Here is a 20,759-nt window from a genome sequence, read left to right as displayed (position 1 = left end):
CTGGGGGCTTTGTATAACACTGACAGGAAATGCAAACAGAAATTCTTTGGACCCACCCAACATACATTGGACATATGGTGTATAGTACGTTCCTGCCTGGGCTGGACGGGCATTCTTACGATGGTAACGCCGCTGTGGTACACGCAGAAATTCGGCATGTTGTGCCACCAGCCCGGGTTTGACAAGTGGGATCCAATAGGGATCTTGGCAGTGAAGGACCTGGTCAAGAAAGGGTCCATACTAACATTTGGGGAGCTTCAGAGCCAATATCGTCTGGCTCAGAGAGAGTTATATAGGTATTTGCAAATTAGACACGCGCTCTTGGCGGTTCTTCCATCCCTTAAAGACATACCTGATTCGTCTCCATTGGAAGACCGGTTGTTAGACGGACCTCTGAGTTCCAAAGCGATATCCCTCACATATAAGAAGCTGTGTAATAACCTACCAGACACCTTTCCAAAGCTCAGGGAGTGGTGGCAAGAGGACCTGGGCCCGATAAGTGATGATGACTGGCAGGAGGCCCTTATGTCCACTCGAGAAGCGGCCATCACACTTAAATTTAGGCTCATACAGCTCAGGATACTTCACAGGTCATATATGACAGGGAAGACCTTGGCAAAAATAGGTTCTAGACCCGACGATTTATGTTTGAGGGGGTGCGGACAACAGGCCACCTTCTACCATATTCTGTGGAGCTGCCCGAGAATACGTACACTTTGGGAGGGAGCCTCAGATCATATGCGGACGGCCTTGGGAAAGGATGTAGTGCTGACACCACAATTAGGACTGCTTAATATATGGGAGGCGACTGATCTTACTGAAATTGACCAGCAATTCACAGCACTGGGATGCACGTTAGTTAAACGGGAACTGGCGAGAGGATGGGGGGAGCAAACCCGCCGTTCATCACCGGGTGGGCGAAAGAATTGGACTGGTGCATGCTGGCGGAGACCGAGGTATTTGTGGATAGGGGGTGCCCCAAAAAATGGGGCCGGAAATGGTCATTGTGGAATAAATATCATGGAGAACCTTGTGTATCCCCTGTGGTGGAATTGGAGATGCGGAGGAATACTAAGAACTGTGTTGCTATGTAACAAATAATCTACATTAATGCTTGCCCAAATGATCTCTTGCTTGATTTAACAATGTTGTCTACTTCTGTATGTATGGCTGTAAAAACCAATTACCAAAGTTATACATTTTTAAAAAAAAATAATTCAATAATATATTTTAGAAATATCAAATAACAAAGGCTGTCACAATTTACAAATTCAATTGCAAAATGGGGTTTTTGGGTGACTGTTGTGAAAAGTGACATGTGGTGATTAGTGATAAAGACAGTACACTATATTCAAAACAAAAATGACTGTAATTTAAGAAGGGAAAAAAAGGAGAATTTCTGTCAGTCCTTATGATTTTGCACATATGCTTCAGGACCATTGATAAGTGAAACTGTGATCATGAGCGTTGTGCAGACATATGTGGTGCGTCGACGTTTCGACCCCATAAGTTGCGCAAATAGTAAAGTGCGTCAAGGTGGGTCTTCTTCAGGACAGCGGTGCACGGACAGTATGCCACCTTTTTTTGGTGCACCATGAGTGCCCCTCCTATGGGCCTGTTTGCATCTTTGCTCATGTCTACAATACGACGCAGGTGCCGAAGCAAAGAGATTCCCTCGTTTGCATGGACCCACACCTCCATAGAAATGAGGGAACGCCCTTTCATAATTATTAGCCCCGGCACTACATATGAACCAGTGCTATCAATATTAGAGAATGGGCCGCACAAGCGTCTGCACCCACTTCTGTATTACTGTTTTGCCCCGGGGCACAATGTATAATATTGCCCATTGTGTTGACAGACTGTGAGTCCCCTGAAGGAGTTCCATAGTTTGTTTTAAAATTTAACAGCACAATTTAGGCTCTGCTGGTTAAAAAGCATACCCAAAGAATACTCAAACCCATAGTAAAGACCATGGCGAGATGTCTAATTAGTGAAAACTTGTTCCACTTTCAGAGGCACAGAGAAGAATACCAGCATCTTCTCTGTAAGCTCTATCCAACTCTCCACACACAGGGTTATTATTCCTCCTCCCAGTGTGTGGTGTGTTGTGTTTTGTTCTGCATACAGAATGCTAGATGTGGGTGGGAGGGCAGGAGACTGTTTGAAGGAAGAGTGGTGCACAGACACAACACAGTGTGGGCTTGAAAATGACTGTGGTTGCACAACAAGTTAATCTGTACACCTGCACGGGACATATTTGATTGCATGTGTGCCTACAGAAATTAGCTAGAAAGCTAATCAGCAGGTTCGAGATATAATATAGAAGGTGCCACATTTTTCCAGTTAGCAAAGCTTCTCCAAAATAGTAAACTTTCGAGAAAAGATGGTAGAAAGGCTGATTGTGTTTTCTTGCTCTCTCTCCCCAGTGTGCTACTTCCATCTTCACTTTTTGCCACCTGTCATTCTGTGTTGCGTCTGCACCCACCACCAGATGAAGATGGGAAAAAAACACAAGTCTATCTCTGGCTCTGCAGACAGACAACATAACTATTACTCACCTTTTTCCACCCTGAGGAATTCCAAAAGTTGCTGAGCAATCTCCTGAATCCGGACTTCCAAGCTTCTTTTCCCTAGTCCCAAATTCCTCATCGTCATCATTCCAAAGCGTCTCTGCTGCTTCCATGTATGACCGTTGGAAAACAAAATCCCTCCAAGAAAAATCATCAATGAGCAAAACCTTTCAGCTTCTGTAAGGGTCAGCTCAGACACCTGGACAGCCCATGCTCTAGTGGAGCAGCAGATCATATCCCCAGAGGGTGGAACTTAGGGGCAGACATAAAGGGTTGTACAGCATTACAACGCGGGCTTTTACCCCGCATGCCATTACAATGCAGTTTTTACAACGCAAGTCGTTACAACGACTTGCGTTGGGGGGCGTTGGATAGTGGAATAGTTTAATTTTCTATTCCAACTCCAGCCCACGTTGACAGTAGGGAAGGTGTTGGATAGAAAATTAAACTATTTCCTATCCTACAGCGCCCTCCAGTGCAAGTCGTTGTAACAATTTGCGTTGTAATAGCAGCGTTGTAATAGCAGTGCGGGGTAATGCCCGCGTTGTTAAGGATGTTTCCCGACATAAAGGGGCATATTTACACCACAAAGTCACTTTTTTGGATGTTGTGGTGGCGACAAAGGCTTCGATTCACTTAACGTGGCTTAACGCTGCCTTGTAAATAAGGCACCCTTTCACGCTGTACTTAGCATTAAAGGGGAGGGCAATGGGTGTTGCGATGGGCGTTCCACAGCAACACCCATTGATTTTTACGCTGCCCCCTATTTACAAGGGTGGCGTATATATGGGGCAGTGCCAAAATGAAGAACAGGGAAAACCTGGTCTTACCCTGGCAAAACCTTGACAAAACGAGGAGAAATGTTTAATTTCTCCTTGTTTTTGTTGTTTCTGTGTTCACATACGGACACAGCAAAACGCCATTGATTGCTTATGTGCAGGAAGGTGTCCCTTCATGCACATAAACAATCAGTAAAAATAAATTATGTTTTGCAACTTCTATGTTTGCTGCGTTATGCAGAACGCATAGAAGTTACAAAACGCCATTTAAAGATTGTTGATGCGCAGGAAGGATCACTTTCCTGCACTTTAACAATCTTCCCCTGCAACGCAGACACCCTTGCACTATTGTGCAAGGGTGCCTGCATTGGCGCTAGGCAGCAAAAGTTAGCGCTAGAGCAGGGGGAAAGGTAGGGCTGCATCATATTGTTGTAAATATAGGGCAGCCCTGCGTTTTAGAAATGGGGGAGCGAGGCATTAAGCCAAGAAGGCTAACACCGCGCTCCGTCGCTTCCATTGTAAAGATGCCCCACAGTGTGTTGCAACAGAGTACACTCTCTGCCAAACTGAAGGTCTGCCAGCCTGATTTACAGATGGGTGCCCCATATGTATGTCAGCGACAGAGACATTGCCGACATACTCCTTTGATGGCCTGAAATAATAAGGGGCATCAAAGGTTTGACTATTCGACTGTCAACCCGATTTTGAGTCAAGTGGAATGTCCAGTTTTTACTCTCCTTTACCAACATCTAAAACATTGCAGTAAGAGACAATAAAAACATTTAAATTACCCCCACACCGTGGGAGTTTTCTCCCAAGGTGTGGGGTTTATTCGTTTTTTTTCAGAAACAAAATGCTGCTTTGGGATTTTGTTTTTAAATATAAAAACATTTTAAAAGATGGAGCGTACAGACATTTTGACAAAGACGTTCATCAAACTTGTACTACATTGACAGGACCCGCCATGGCGGCAGTTCCGGACAATGTTCAGAGTTGTCTGAAGGACTGGTGGGCAACTCTAAACTTGGTGGGTGGAGAACCCTTGATGTGGAGGAAGTAAAGTACTCTGCTATACTCACATACTTCTTCCATCCACCAAACTCCAAATCAGCCAATTGGTGGCCTGCAATAGTGTTTCATCAGCAGGTAGCTCTACCTAAGGCCTGACTCTATCAGAGGTTCATATCTAGTTTAGTAAAGCCATGAAAGGGGAAATGTGACAGGGCAGTCAAACTAAATGGCATTTGATGCCAGGTCAACCCTGACACCAAAGGAATACCATAAAGAAGGAGAGAGGGACTCCTGGGGTGGTCATAGAACTCATTTGACAAGAAAACCATCCTTCCTTCCCAGGTGACAGGCTGTAAATGGTGGCTGTCACACAGGGGTGTTTGGAGAGAATGTAGAGTCCTATAGTCAGGAGTGATCTCAATGCTCTTGCCTATCAAATCAGAGGCCGAAGATGTGGCGCTGAGCTGCTCCTCTCTGGCCTGGTGGCCTACGTGATGCCATAGATCTAGAGGTCTTTAAGGCGCCTGAGGAGTCCTGGGCATCGGGAATGCAGGGTTATAACGTCCACTGCTCCTATTTCGCCAGAGTCTACTGGTTTTAAACATCAAACATGTTCTAATGTCTGTTCTGCCCTACAAGACCAGCCTGTATCTAGGGCAGATTATCAGAGGTTAGAACAGAGAAGACCCAACGTTCCTCTCTCCCTGATGTGCTGCATTTTCCCCACCCTTTAATTCCTGTCTCCTTTAATCCACCTCATAGCTGCCAGCTAGCTCTTCCTCTAGCCCACTATTATGACATAACCAGCAACCACAGTTCAAACTATCCCTTCTGGCTATACTCATTGGTGGGGCTTCAAGCCCTGTATCATTGCTCTGCTTCAAGGACACTATCTCCTTTACCAAGGGCACCATCTACACCCAAACACCATGCGCTATGTGGTTAGGAGCACACTCTAGTACCCGAGTTAGCACATTGGGCCCCATAACAGGGTATATTGTAACTGCTTACCTCTTTGCATTAACCATGGATTTTCTCCAGAGGTTAGTGAATAAAACAGTGTTTGTTCATAGTACTTGGCTTATCTTTGTCTACAAATAACTATTTTGTATTGTAGAGTAATTCTAGAAATCTATCACTGATTTTGTCCCAAGAGCCTTGACAGGCCCCATGAAGGCAGTCTTGAACTCTGCTACAAGATTTATCTCAGGAGCAAGACTCTTTGATCGCACCTCACCATTGCGCATTGCCCTTAACTGGCATCTTCTAAGTTGCTTGGATCTTTAAATGCTGCCTTAGGTTACTAACTTATCGAAGGCATCAATACACATGTAAGCAAAGATTACTGGAACTCAGTATTCAGGGTTCTTAAAAAGGAAGTTATGCTAATCTTTTGGGTTATGGTGTGCTGGTCCATGGAAGAATTGGTACCTCATGACAATTAGTGTTCCTAGTGAATCCAGCTCACATGGCTCCATGCTTGGTGGGGGTGACCTCTGTACTGCTGGGATGGGGAGATGACTTTCAGATCCAGAGGGTAGTTGGTCTGTGAGATGACAGCCACAATGCTCACACTATGATCACTCTGACCCTCTTTGTGTCCTCCACATCTGGCTAGAGCAGAGGCGAACTAGGTGAGGGATGTCTCCGTTACAAGGCTGGATAAGGGGATCCTCAATATGTTATTCAGGGTCACTTACTCCAGCACACAGGTCCTTTTAGGCTTTGAAGCTTGTCGTGTGCATCTGCTCACACCATGCCATATGGGAGGCAAGTGGATGCTCAGAAAGGGCAGTTGAAGGTGTCGTACAAATTCGCCAGAGAATACTGCACTCAAGAGCATCTAGGCAACCCTTGTAACAACTTATCCCTGAAACCACTGGAGCCAGCAATCATGAGGCGAGCTAACAGAATTGCCAAGGGTGTTGAGGATTTCATTCGCAAGGGAAGATGTTAAACAGTGAAGGCTTATGCTGGAAGGCTAGTTGTTGGGCACCGCATTAAATTCAGTCAGCACATGTATAGTGTCCAAAACCTATATCGTCCCACCACCGTAATGTTTTATGGAAATAAATAATAATGCATTTCTTTTAAGTTAAATTATTTGGTGGGATTTTAGTTTTAAAAGCTCAGTAATCTCTTGAAGTTGACAGGTTTAATCTAGCACCTTACAAATGCTGCTTATTCTCTCAGTTTAATGCATTTGACACAAAAAGGACCTCACCTACTTTGGACTGCAAGTTAGAGCAGTCTAAGGACAGCATCTAGTTCAGCAAACAGCATTGCACAGTAGTCTTTCTTCCAGCTCGATGCATGCAGGCATGTATTGTTCAGTCCACTGCTTATGGCACTAGAATCGTGTGCAAGGACCATGAACCTTTGGTAGTACAGGAGAGCCAATCAATCAATCAATCAATCATGACATTTGTATAGCGCTCTACTCACCCGGAAGGGTCTCAAGGCGCTGGGGGAGAGGGGTCCGTTACTGCTCGAAAAGCCAGGTCTTGAATTGCTTCCTGAAGGAGAGATGGTCCTGGGTTAGCCGAAGGTGGATGGGGAGGGAGTTCCATGTCTTGGCTGCCAGGTAGGAGAAGGATCTTCCTCTGGCGGTGGCTCTGCGGATGCGTGGAACGGTGGCGAGGGCGAGGCTGGTCGATCGTAGCTGGCGGGTGGGCGTGTAGAAGGTCAGGCGGTCGTTGAGGTACTTGGGGCCCAGGTCGTGGGGGGCCTTGTGTGCGTGGGTGAGGAGTCTGAACGTGATCCTCTTTCTGACGGGGAGCCAGTGCAGGTCTCTCAGGTGGACGGAGATGTGGCTGTGTCAGGGGATGTCCAGGACGCGTTGTGCGGACGCGTTCTGGATGCGTTGGAGTCTTTTCTGAAGTTTGGCTGTGGTTCCGGCGTAGAGGGTGTTTCTGTAGTCCAGTCGGCTGGTGACGAGTGCCTGGGTGACCGTCTTCCTGGTTTCAGTGGGGATCCATCAGAAGATCTTACGGAGCATGCGCAGGGTGTTGAAGCACGATGATGAGACGGCGTTGACTTGTCTGGTCATCGAGAGGGAGGAGTCCAGGATGAAGCCCAGGTTACGTGCGTGGTCCGTTGGCTTGGGGGTGGTGCCCAGGGCAGGGGGCCACCCGGAGTCGTCCCAGGCGGAGGGCGATAACCCCAGGATGAGGACTTCCGTCTTGTCTGAGTTCAGTTTCAGGCGGCTGTTCTTCATCCACTCGGCGACGTCTTTCATCCCTTCGTGTAGGCTGGTTCTGGCGGCGGCGGGTTCGTTGGTGAGGGAGAGGATCAGCTGGGTGTCGTCGGCGTAGGAGATTATGTTGAGGTTGTGTTGGCGTGCGATGGCTGCGAGGGGGCTCATGTAGACATTGAAGAGGGTGGGGCTGATCGATGATCCCTATTTAACGCCGCAGATGACTTCGGTGGCCTCGGATCTGAACGGGAGGAGGCGGACTCTCTGGGTTCTTCCGGCGAGGAACGAGATGATCCACTCCAGTGCCTTCTCTTGGATTCCGATGTTGCTGAGGCGCTGCACTAGGGTGCGGTGGCAGACAGTATCGAACACTGCAGAGAGGTCCAGGAGGATGAGGGCCGCTGTCTCCCCGTTGTCGATCAGGGATCTGATGTCGTCAGTAGCTGCGATGAGGGCGGTCTCGGAGCTGTGGTTGGCTCGGAAACCGGACTGCGAGTGGTCGAGGGATCCGTTTGTCTCGAGGAAGGCGGCAAGCTGTCTGTTGACGGTCTTCTCGATGACTTTGGCAGGAAAAGGGAGGAGCGAGATGGGGCGGAAGTTCTTGAGGTCGGTGGGGTCCGCTGATGGTTTCCTCAGGAGGGCCCTGAGCTCGGGATGCTTCCAGCTCTCCGGGAAGGTGGTGGTGTTGAAGGAGGCGTTGATGATGTCCCGGAGTTGGGGTGCGATGATTGAGTCGGCCTTGTTGAAGACGTGGTGGGGGCAGGGGTCGGTTGGGGATCCGGAATGGATGGTGTTCATCGTGCGGGTGGTGTCTTCGGTGCTGACCGCAGTCCAGGCGCAGAGGGTGATGGTGGGGGACGTTGGTTCGGTGGTTGGGTGCATGTTTGGTGCGCCAAAGCTGTTGTATATTTCGGCGATCTTGCGGTGGAAGAATGAGGCGAGTGAGTCGCAGAGGTCTTGCGAGGGATTGATGTAATTGTTTCCGGCACTGGGGTTGGAGAGCTCTTTGACGATGCTGAAGAGTTCCTTGCTGTTGTGGGCGTTGTTGTCCAGTCGTTCTTTGAATGCCGTCTTCTTGGTGGTGCGGATCAGCTGGTGGTGTTTGCGGGTGGCGTGCTTGAGGGCAGTCATGTTGTCTGTGGTCTGGTCGTTGCGCTAGGCTTTCTCGAGGGTGCAGCAGTTCTTCTTGGAGTTCTTAAGTTCGTCGGTGAACTAAGAGGCTTTCTTGCTGCCGTGTCTGCTGGGCGGGGTCTTCAGTGGTGCGAGGTCGTCTGCGCAGTTGGTGATCCACTGTGTGAGGTTGCTGGCTGCTTTGTTGGGGTCCGTTGTGCTGGCGGGAGGGTTCTGGCTGAGGCAGGTGGTGAGCTGGTCGGCGGTGATCTTGTTCCAGCTCCTGCGAGGAATCTGTTGCGGGTGGTGGTGGGTCGTGGTTCTTCTGAAGCTGAAGTGGACGCAGCTGTGGTCAGTACAATGAAGTCCGGTGGAGTGGCTGAAGGAGATGTACTTGCTGGAGGAGAAGACTGGGTCAAGCGTGTGGCCGGCATAGTGGGTTGGGATTGTTCACCAATTGCTTGAGTCTGAGTTTGGCGAGGTTGTCCAGCAGGGTGGTGGTGTTGCTGTCCTTGTTGTTCTCCAGGTGGAAGTTGAGGTCCCCTAGGAGGATGTAGTCTGGGGAGGTAAGGGCATGCAGGCTGATGAAGTCTGTGATGTCTTCGCTGAATTGTGTGCGTGGTCCCGGGGGTCTGTAGATGAGGGTGCCTCTGAGTGTGGTCTTGGGGTCGGTGTGTATCTGGAAAAGGAGGTGTTCCGCGGCGGTGAGGGTGTCGTCGGAGCTGGTCGTGATGCGGATGGTGTTCTTGTGTACGATGGCGATGCCTCCTCCCGTCTGGTTGACGCGGTCCCTCCGGGCGATCTTGTATCCGTCCGGGATGGTGATTGCGATGTCGGGTGCTGAGGAGGCGTTCATCCAGGTTTCTGTGAGGAAGGCGACGTCTGGTGATGTTGTGTCGAGCAGGTTCCAGAGTTCGACGGCGTGTCTGTGGACGGAGCGGGTGTTGAGCAGGATGCACTTGAGGTGGTTGCTGCTGGTGCTCGGCTTGGCAGGTGCGGTGCAGGTCCGGAGGCAGGTGAATTTGCAGGCTTGGCAGGTGAAGGGTCCGTGGGTGCGTTTCGGGGTGGCTCTGTAGCAGGCGGGGGTTCGGCCGGCATTGAGTGCGTTGAGGGTGGCGGCGTCGTAGGTCCATCGTGTGGTCTGTCGTCGACGGGGGCCAGGGGTCCTGGCGCTGGGCGCGGTCCAGGCTCGGACGGGCACAGACGGGCTTGCCTTTGGCGCGACTTCGGCGCACCTGCTGCGCGCGTCCGCAAGATGACTGGCAGGCGGAGCTGCAGCGGTGGGGAAGTGACCTACCCGAGGGTCAAGGGTCACTGTCTCCGCCACGCAGTGGACTCCTTAAGAGGGAAGGAGGGGAGGAGGGGTCAGCTGGGAGGTGGGAGGGAAGAAGCCAATGAGTGTGGGGGGGCGGGGCCGCACGGGAGGCAGCGGCGGGAAAAACAGGGCTGAGGAGCCCGGCGGACGAACGAGGAAGAATTCACTCACTCGGGGGTACAGAAAAAAAGAGAAAGGGGCGGGCAGGCACACGGGGCACACAATCAAGGCTCAGGCAGTCCAGGCGGCGCTCGTGCAGGGTAGGAGAGCGCCGATCTGGAGGGAGGAGCAGGCGGCAAGATGACTGGCAGGAGGAGCTGCAGCGGTGGGGAAGTGACCTACCCGAGGGTCAAGGGTCACTCTCTCCGCCGCGCAGCGAACTCCTTAAGAGGGAAGGAGGGGAGGAGGGGTCAGCTGGGAGGCGGGAGTGAAGAAGCCAATGGGTGTGGGGGGGCGGGGCCGCACGGGAGGCAGCGGCGGGAAAAACGGGGCTGAGGAGCCCGGCGGACGAACCAGGAAGAACTCACTCACTCACTCACTCATTCGGGGGTACAGAAAAAAAGAGAAGGGGGCGGGGTAGGAGAGCGCCGATCTGGAGGGAGGAGCAGGCGGCAAGATGACTGGCAGGCGGAGCTGCAGCGGTGGGGAAGAGACCTACCCGAGGGTCAAGGGTCACTCTCTCCGCCGCGCAGCAAACTCCTTAAGAGGGAAGGAGGGGAGGAGGGGTCAGCTGGGAGGCGGGAGTGAAGTAGCCAATGGGTGTGGGGGGGCGGGCCGCACGGGAGGCAGCACATGAAAAACGGGGCTGAGGAGCCCGGCGGTCGAACCAGGAAGAACTCACTCACTCACTCACTCAGGGGTACAGAAAAAAAGAGAAGGGGGCGGGCAGGCGCACGGGGCACACAATCAAGGCGCAGGCATTCCAGGCGGCGCTCGTGCAGGGTAGGAGAGCGCCGATCTGGAGGGAGGAGCAGGCGGCAAGATGATTGGCAGGCAGAACTGCAGCGGTGGGGAAGTGACCTACCCGAGGGTCAAGGGTCACTTCGGGACAGTTGTGAGAGTCACTGTGATTTTGTAGGGGAAGCAGCCTGAGTCGACAATGGCCCAGGGCATGCTGTAGTGTTAGAAATAGTTTTATTCTCAGAGTTGCATGACAACAGCGTAGGAAGTCCAAAGTAGCTTAGGGAGGTAGTCATAGGTTGAGAGCAGCAGTACGGATCGGGGACCTTGGGTGAATTGCTGGGTCAAGTTGAACTATTGGGCACACCACATCATGGAAATCAGGTACAGAGGCCAGAGGAAAGGCACTGGGCAAGCTGCAGTGTTGGGTGCAGTGTCCCCCAGCTTTTCGACTGCTCCCTAATGCCACATTCATGCACAGAATTGTGCAAAGAATTGCAGGATCCTGCAAGCTCAGAAGGGGAAGAAGCTTCTTACATGCTTCTTGTCAGCACCTTGCTGCATTCCATGATTTTGGTTGATTCAGGCTTCCTTAACATTGGAGCCGCTACATTGATGCCAAACACACCCACCAAGTATTCTCTCAAGTTGCGAATAGCGTAGAGTGCCACATGACATGCAACATGTCAAACTTGGGCTTTTTTTGAGGTAGAGCAAATGCCATTGATAGAGCGCGCAGGTCACCCGGCCAATAATTTCACCATACACGTATCGGGCCCATATACTTTTCAATTTATCATGTACATTAATCGGGTGACCTTACACTCTACTACCAGTAACCCTGGTTCCTTTCCTATTTATTTCTCGTGTAGCCGACTTACCAATCCACCATTACGGGTACCTAAGACCACAATGGATCAGGGAGCTAGCTGTGAAAGAAAGGCAGACAACCAAATACCAACATTTATATTTCTTTGTATTCGTAAATGACCACAAACTCAGGAAGTTTTTAAAGGTGTTATCTAGAATTCAGATTCAGAAAGCATACAGTTTATAACTAATAAGCAATCAATAATCAAGATAACAAAGAGCACATATCCATATAGAAAATATATCAGGGCAACCATTTATGAGTCTAATGGAAGATAAGAACAAGAAACATGCTAATCAAACATGCAGAGATGAAATGTAAGATTGAATAACTATAGATGGGGCAATCTTAGACACAAACTAGAATTTCACTACTGGGAAATTCTTCAAAGTTGCGTAAGAGTTTTGGAAAAATCTTACATCTATAGCAAGGGTAGAGAAATGGAACACGCTATAGTTCTAGGAACCTTACTTCAATCAACTCGAAAAGGGAAAATTATAAACCACATCTATATTTCATAAACGGTATGAAGAGTTGTACTTAAAGGAAAGGTAACATAGGAACATGCTAGAAAACAGCAATAACGTATGAGCTGTCATTCAGTAGCTTTGCGAAAGCATGGAAAATCAATTATGCGCAAAAGTGTGTCTTTATTAAAGCAAAAGACAGAAAATAGAAGGTGCAGTATAGAGTTTTCCGTACTATAATTACCTAGAATGGTGTGAAGACCAACCCTGGCCACTGATCGGTCAAGGACAGGAAAAACCCCAAGGAAGGACAGTCATCAATGGGACAGCAGGTGCAGAATGGACACCCCAGTACAGGACAGGAAAACCAGATTAGGATCAGGACAGGACCACCAAGGAACGACCAGCAACCGCAGTTTGGAAGCAACGCCTGCGCTCCACCCTCTCTGCAGCTATCGGCCAGAACCCCGATTGGGTTTGCGAACTCCCCAGCAGAGTGCTCCGCCAGCACTTAAGGTTTAGTAAAACCTCTTGAGTCTATGGATATTTCGGACAGAGTGCTTCGCAGCCCTCTGTATCAGTCACTGTGATACGGCGGCCCCACCTACCCGTCACACACCACGATATTGCAGTCCTTCCCGTACGACAGAGAACCCGGCCAGAGCGTCCATAGTAGCAACCCAACCCACCAAATGTCCAACCCTCTGTCCTCTGTTCCAGGACCCAATCCGGAACGGCAGAAACACGGAAGCACTACCACGTGACCCCGGAAGTACCTCCCCCTCACGTGACCGGGACACTAGAAATGCCGGAACCAGGAAACAGTCCGACGTCGGATTGAGCTTGTGGCAGGAGACCCCGACCGGAGAGGCGAAGGAGACGGCGACCGAAGAGGAAGAAGACTGGTCCGAAGATTGGTGGAGTCCACCGGAGGTTGCTGGGGAGCGGCCGCAACTCAACTTGGAGAGTTGCGGCGGAGCGGGTGAGTGACACGGAACCCCTCTGATAGCACATTAGGTGCAGTGTAAATAATTCCTTTCTGTATATTTGAACTACCCTTTAGGCTCACGTCGTCACTCGGAGCACTGTGTAAAATTTGTAAAGCACTCCCCCACTTTGTAAATAAACCCTTTAATCCTCACGTCCCACCACCCTACACCCCTACTGCTTCTCGATACCCTGCTTGTGTCCGTCCCTATCCTGACCCTTCCGACCCCTCCTCACTATCGTCTTCTTACCCCTCACACTTCCCGGTGCCGGTAACAGGGATTTGACGAGAGAAGTCCGGCAGGACTAACGGCTCCTTTCTTTTCTTTGTTTTCTCCCGGTACCTCCGAGGACATCCCCAAGAGTAGAAGACCCGGAGAGCCCGCTGACATCGATACCGGACCTGGATCCCTCCCGTGGAGCTGTGCCTTTCATTTCTGGATCATTGACTCTTGCTAATCACCCTGTTTTGAGCAACCATACGGAAATAAATCAAACATTGCCCACTATATTCGGCCTCCGCGCTTGGTATTCCGGTCCGCCACACCCCCACGCACACAGTTGGTGTCAGAAGTGGGATCCGGAGGCATGGAGGCCGTCGTACAGAAAATGGCCGAGTCCCAAGAGATGTTGGGAAAACTGATGGAGAAGTTTTTGAAAACTGCTGAGGAAGACCGGGGGCAACTGCATGACGTCCTCAAGGGTCAAGGGGATGCTCACGACCAGGCCATGGGTAAATTAACGGACGTCCTCGGCCAACAACAACAACGACCCATAACCTCCCTCCCCTCAGTAATCTTGCAAAAGTATGTTCCTGGCGACGACCCGGACTACTTTTTTACGAACTTTGAAAGACTCGCACAGGCCGCCTCCTGGCCAGCCGATCGATGGGGGCAATATTTGGGCCCGCTACTAACCGGAGACCTCCAAGCGGCGTATCAGCAAGCCAACATACAAGGCAACACACCCTATGATGACATCAAGAAGTGTATCTTGGAAAGGTTGGGCATTGATGACGAGACCTATAGAGTGAAATTACGCCAAGCCAAGGAAGGGCCCCAAGAAACCCCCAGGGCTCTATCCTTCCGGATTAAAGATCTCGCCAATCGATGGTTACGTCCCGACAACTCCACTAAGGACGACATCCTAGCAAAAATATATCTCGAGCAATTCCTGGCATCCCTACATCCGGCCACCCAAAGATGGGTGCGACAACATGCACGACTCACCCTCGACAGCGCCGTGGAGATCGCGAGTGCTTACAGTCGAGCCCAAGAAACATCCAGGGGCAGAGATGACCATCCCCACCGAGCGCATATCAATGCAGTCAGACCCCAGCGACCCCCCCCTCCAAGGAAAACGGAGCCACCTTCCCTGCTGCCACCACCGCTCATATACAGACCACCCAATCCGGGTCCACAGTGTTACAACTGCGGTGGCTATGGACATATAGCACGTGTATGTCCACAGAAAGACGAACCCATGGAGATAGGCTTGGTACAGAACTATGTGTGTGCAACACCCGGGGGAAAAACCCCACCGTTCCGTTGTCCCGTGTATGTAGACGGACATCCACTCCTAGCTTTGGCTGACACGGGCTGTCGCCAGAGCGTTCTACGGCCCCAGGACCTACCGACCCCACCAAGACCACCTACAGGAACCGTCGCCATCCAATGCGTACACGGAGACACAAAAAAATACCCTACCACCCAGGTGCGAGTACGGCACCCAGCTGATCCCGGGACTGAACTCACTGTAGGTCTGATACCGAACCTTCCTGAGCAAGTGATCCTAGGGAGTGATTATGCTGGTCTCCCTAAGCTGGTACAGGATACTACAGACTCCCTGAACCAATGGTGGGGAGAAGCACCCTTTTCCGGGGAACAACCGCTGGCGGAAGATCCGACCAAAGCCCGGAAATCTCGTAATCAGAAGAGGCAAGAAAAGCGAAACCACACCACCGCCTTCCCGGTGGTTCCCGATGTCCATCCATGGCAAACAGATAGAGAATTCCGGGCATCGCAACAAGAAGATCCCGTCCTACAAGAGGCCTGGGGAAAGGCCCTAGATCAGGAAGACCCCCTTCACGTATGTCCCTATTTCTTTACAAAGAACGGACTACTCTATAGAAAAGGGAACCCAAACCAACCACCTCAGCTATTGATTCCCAGACCCTTTAGAGAGAAGGTGCTCTTCCTTGCCCACAGCCATCTCCTAGGGGGTCACTTCAGCGACGAAAAAACCAGTCTGTCCATCCTGGAGAAATTTTATTGGCCAGGAGTACATCAGGAGGTCAGACAATATTGTAGAGAGTGCCCAGTCTGTCAGAAAAACAGTAGATATCGACCTCCCAGGGCACCCTTACTCCCTCTACCCCTCATTGATATCCCCTTCACCCGGGTCGGAATGGACATCATAGGCCCCTTACTACCCTCCCGCAGTGGCTGTCGTTATGCCCTAGTTCTGGTGGACTACGCCACTCGCTTCCCTGAGGCAGTGCCCTTACGCCAACCTACAACACAGACCATAGCTAAAGCCCTCATCTCCATATTCTCACGAGTAGGGTTTCCCAGGGAGATCCTCACGGATCAAGGCACTCCGTTCGTCTCGTCCCTAATGAAACAAGTCTGTTCAAACCTCGGCATAAAACAGATCCGCACTTCCGCCTACCACCCCCAGACAGATGGGTTGGTAGAGCGATACAATGCCACCCTGAAGTTAACACTGAAGAAAATGTTGGCCTTAGAGGCAAAGCGGTGGGAGGAGATGTTGCCGTTGGCCTTGTTTGCCATTCGATGCAAACCTCAGAGCAGCACCGGATATTCTCCATATGAGTTGCTGTATGGTCGACCACCCCGCACCCTTCTTGACATGGCCCAAGAAGCATGGGAGGCCGAACCTGACAGAACCCGACCCCTGCCAGAATATGTCGAAAATCTAAAAACACATCTCGCCCAGCTGCGTGACATTGTCCGCCAGAATATGGAAAACGCACAAGCTAGCCAGAAACGGCAATATGATAAGGGTACCAAACCTCGTTCCTTTAACAATGGGGATCTAGTTCTTCTGATGAGACCCACATCAGACCACAAACTGTTAGGGCAGTGGCAAGGACCCTATGCGATTCTTCGCCAAGTGACCCCGGTCACTTACGAAGTAGAGCTCGATCCTGTTCGAGGCACCACACAGGTGTACCATGTCAATCTTCTTAAAAAATGGGAAGGACCCCGACCCGTCCTATCCACCAGCGACATTTTAACCCCTCTCTTATTTGAGTCATGCTTTGACCCAGAGATGACCGGAGAACAGAGACAGAGTCTCCGAGAAACCCTACAACCCCTACAGAGAGTGTTTTCCTCCTCGCCAGGTCACACGACCATCACAGAACACAGCATACACACAGAGCCGGGTAAGATTGTACGGCTTCGACCCTACCGGGTCCCTGAAGCCCGTAGAAACGTGATCAGACAAGAAACCGAACTAATGTTGGGTATGGGGATCATTGAGCCTTCCGTCAGTGAATGGAATTCCCCCATAGTTCTAGTGCCTAAACCTGACGGGTCCGTGAGGTTTTGCATAGATTTCAGGGAGGTTAATAAAATATCTACCTTCGACACTTATCCCCTTCCACGGGTCGATGAGATGGTCGAGAGCATAGGGAAGGCCCGATACATATCCACGTTAGATCTCTGCAAGGGCTACTGGCAGATCCCCCTAAGAGTCCAAGACCGAAAGAAAACTGCCTTTTCTACCCCAGACGGCTTATTCCAATTCACAGTATTACCTTTCGGGTTACACGGGGCACCCGCCACCTTCCAAAGGGCTATGAACCAAGTGTTAAGGCCGCACTCAGAGTATGCCGGGGCCTACCTCGACGATATTGTTATCTATAGCAATAGTTGGGCGGAACACCTCGATCACCTCAGCAAAGTCGTCGGGACCCTGGGCTCTTTTGGGTTCACCATTAATCCTGCAAAAACCACGCTAGCAGCTACTTCGGTGAAGTACTTGGGCTACCTCTTAGGAGAGGGAATGATACGTCCACAGGCCAAGAAGGTAGAGGCCGTTCAATCCGTTCCATTCCCCCAGTCTCGAAAAGACCTCCGGGCATTCCTAGGCCTATTAGGTTATTACCGCAGGTTCATACCCAATTTTTCCCAGACTGCAGCTCCCCTCACCGATCTCCTAAGGAAATCCACAAAAACAGAAACCCTCCTAAAGAATCCCAACCCTGTCCTACTGTTAGCCTTTTCTCGACTCAAAGCAGCATTAACCTCCAAACCGGTATTGGTCAGTCCGGATTATTCACGGACCTTCCTCCTACAGACAGACGCCTCGGACCAGGGTTTAGGGGCGGTCCTGTCACAGAAAGACGAAAAAGGGAACGAGAACCCCATTTTATACCTGAGTCGTAAACTGTATCCCCGCGAAACCAATTATGCTGTGGTAGAGAAGGAAGCATTGGCCATTAAATGGGCGGTCGAAAGTTTAAGGTATTATCTGGAAGGGAGAGAGTTTGTCATCTATACTGACCACGCCCCTCTGGAGTGGATGGCCCGTAATAAAGGACATAACGACCGGGTCCTCCGGTGGTTCTTAGCTCTGCAACCATACAGATTTCGGACATTGCACCGTAAGGGGACTGAACAGGGCAATGCCGATTTTCTCTCCCGTTATCCCATGGCCCAAACCAGTACTAGAAAGACAGCTAGGGGAAGGGGATGTGATACGGCGGCCCCACCTACCCGTCACACACCACGATATTGCAGTCCTTCCCGTACGACAGAGAACCCGGCCAGAGCGTCCATAGTAGCAACCCAACCCACCAAATGTCCAACCCTCTGTCCTCTGTTCCAGGACCCAATCCGGAACGGCAGAAACACGGAAGCACTACCACGTGACCCCGGAAGTACCTCCCCCTCACGTGACCGGGACACTAGAAATGCCGGAACCAGGAAACAGTCCGACGTCGGATTGAGCTTGTGGCAGGAGACCCCGACCGGAGAGGCGAAGGAGACGGCGACCGAAGAGGAAGAAGACTGGTCCGAAGATTGGTGGAGTCCACCGGAGGTTGCTGGGGAGCGGCCGCAACTCAACTTGGAGAGTTGCGGCGGAGCGGGTGAGTGACACGGAACCCCTCTGATAGCACATTAGGTGCAGTGTAAATAATTCCTTTCTGTATATTTGAACTACCCTTTAGGCTCACGTCGTCACTCGGAGCACTGTGTAAAATTTGTAAAGCACTCCCCCACTTTGTAAATAAACCCTTTAATCCTCACGTCCCACCACCCTACACCCCTACTGCTTCTCGATACCCTGCTTGTGTCCGTCCCTATCCTGACCCTTCCGACCCCTCCTCACTATCGTCTTCTTACCCCTCACACTTCCCGGTGCCGGTAACAGGGATTTGACGAGAGAAGTCCGGCAGGACTAACGGCTCCTTTCTTTTCTTTGTTTTCTCCCGGTACCTCCGAGGACATCCCCAAGAGTAGAAGACCCGGAGAGCCCGCTGACATCGATACCGGACCTGGATCCCTCCCGTGGAGCTGTGCCTTTCATTTCTGGATCATTGACTCTTGCTAATCACCCTGTTTTGAGCAACCATACGGAAATAAATCAAACATTGCCCACTATATTCGGCCTCCGCGCTTGGTATTCCGGTCCGCCACACCCCCACGCACACAGTCACCTATTGAGTGCGTTGGGTCAGTGACAGGTCAGCTATTTGGACAAGTCGGACAAATTCTCTAGCTAAACCTAGGCTAGTTATACTGTTTTCGGGTCAGTGTACCACCCCCCAAATGTTGCAAGGGTCAGAATCCCCAATTTCGATTGGTCCTCAAGTAGGATAGGTCAACACACCAATCACATTTGAATTCTACAAGCCTAGTTTTGCATACTCTGGGACCGCCTAGTGATTTTGGGGTTCCCATGAGATACCCAAGCCAACCGACCACGCACGCAACCTGGGCTTCATCCTGGACTCCTCCCTCTCGATGACCAGACAAGTCAACGCCGTCTCCTCATCGTGCTTCAACACCCTGCGTATGCTTCGCAAGATCTTCCGCTGGATCCCGACCGAGACCAGGAAGACAGTCACCCAGGCACTCGTCACCAGCCGACTGGACTACGGAAACGCCCTCTACGCCGGAACCACAGCCAAGCTACAGAAAAGACTCCAGCGCATCCAGAACGCCTCCGCCCGACTCATCCTGGATGTCCCCCGACGCAGCCACATCTCCAGCCACCTGAGGAACCTGCACTGGCTCCCCGTCGACAAGAGGAACACGTTCCGGCTCCTCACCCACGCACACAAGTCTCTCCACGACCTGGGCCCCAAGTACCTCAACGACCGCATGACCTTCTACACGCCCACCCGCCAGCTACGGTCCACCAGCCTCGCCCTCGCCGCCGTACCACGCATTCGAAGAGCCACCGCCGGAGGAAGATCCTTCTCTTACCTGGCTGCCAAGACATGGAACTCCCTCCCCATCCACCTTCGGCTGACCCAGGACCATCTCGCCTTCAGGAGACAACTCAAGACCTGGCTGTTCGAGCAGTAGCATACCCCTTCCCCTAAGCGCCTTGAGACCCTCCCGGGTGAGTAGTGCGCTATACAAATGGTAGGATTGATTGATTGATTGATATTCTACAGAATACAATGAAAACATTACAAATGTATCATTTGCAGTACAGTTCGGCTTCGTCGGCTGGGTGAAGGTGCATCTTCCCAGGCACGTCTTGGCTGCCACCTCTGGTTGGCAGTCATTCAATGTCACCGGCCGAAGTCTGTCATGCGCAGAATAGCATTTCAATATGGATTCTCGAGCATCCCATCAGACCCTCAATACCGTGGTACATGAAAAGTAAGCGAAAACAAAGTAAAACATAGAAATAAATGAATTCACTGTATACCATGAATAGCTACTCTATACCCCTTTACTTAAAATATACTATTGCGTGAGAGTTTTAATGCAAACAGACAATAACATAAAACATTTGTGCAAGCTTCACCATGTGAGGTCACAACAGCCATCTTAAAAGCAAGTGTGCAAGCGCAAAGTTTCCCACCAGAACTGCAAGTACGTCACGTGAGTGTGACTAACGCATGCGCAGAAAGAAACCCCGCCAAGCAGCGGCCATTTTAGATACAAATGTTATTGAGTTAGTAAACACATACGCAAGCGTCACTAGGACACCCCAAATGCCAGAATAAAGGGAAATTAGTAAGACAAACAGGTTGAATTATATTGTTATAAGTTATTCGAGGTTCATGAATCCAAGCAAGTCGCGAAATATGCGAATCCTTGCTCCATCACCATGAGTTCCCAAATCAAAGCAAAGATTTAACTTATAAAATGGCCTTTCCAAGACGGTACTCAGTTCATTGGAAGTTGTCTTAGTTATCTCAATTCAAGTTGTGGTAGAGGTTCTTCATGTGAGGTCAGTTTCTGATTCAGCATATAAAAGGCAGCCTTTGAAAAGTCATTATGTATTTTAATGCATTGCTATCCCTTATTTTTTTGTGCTCAATGTCCACTTTTTGTTCA

The 20,759-nt window shown here is 50.7% G+C and overlaps 1 protein-coding gene across 1 annotated transcript in view; it reads right to left on the bottom strand.

Moving 5' to 3' along the window:
- Positions 1-20,759, bottom strand: part of LOC144791729 (cytochrome P450 2J6-like) — a 165,375-nt gene that overhangs the window by 78,290 nt on the left and 66,326 nt on the right. The window contains exon 3 of the mRNA XM_078666497.1: positions 2,562-2,711. Coding sequence (XP_078522623.1) covers positions 2,562-2,711 — 150 coding nt within the window. The remainder of the gene's footprint in view (positions 1-2,561; positions 2,712-20,759) is intronic.

Source organism: Lissotriton helveticus, chromosome 11, assembly GCF_964261635.1.
Source record: "Lissotriton helveticus chromosome 11, aLisHel1.1, whole genome shotgun sequence".
NCBI lineage: Eukaryota > Metazoa > Chordata > Amphibia > Caudata > Salamandridae > Lissotriton > Lissotriton helveticus.
This window is presented reverse-complemented; position numbering and strand designations above follow the sequence as displayed.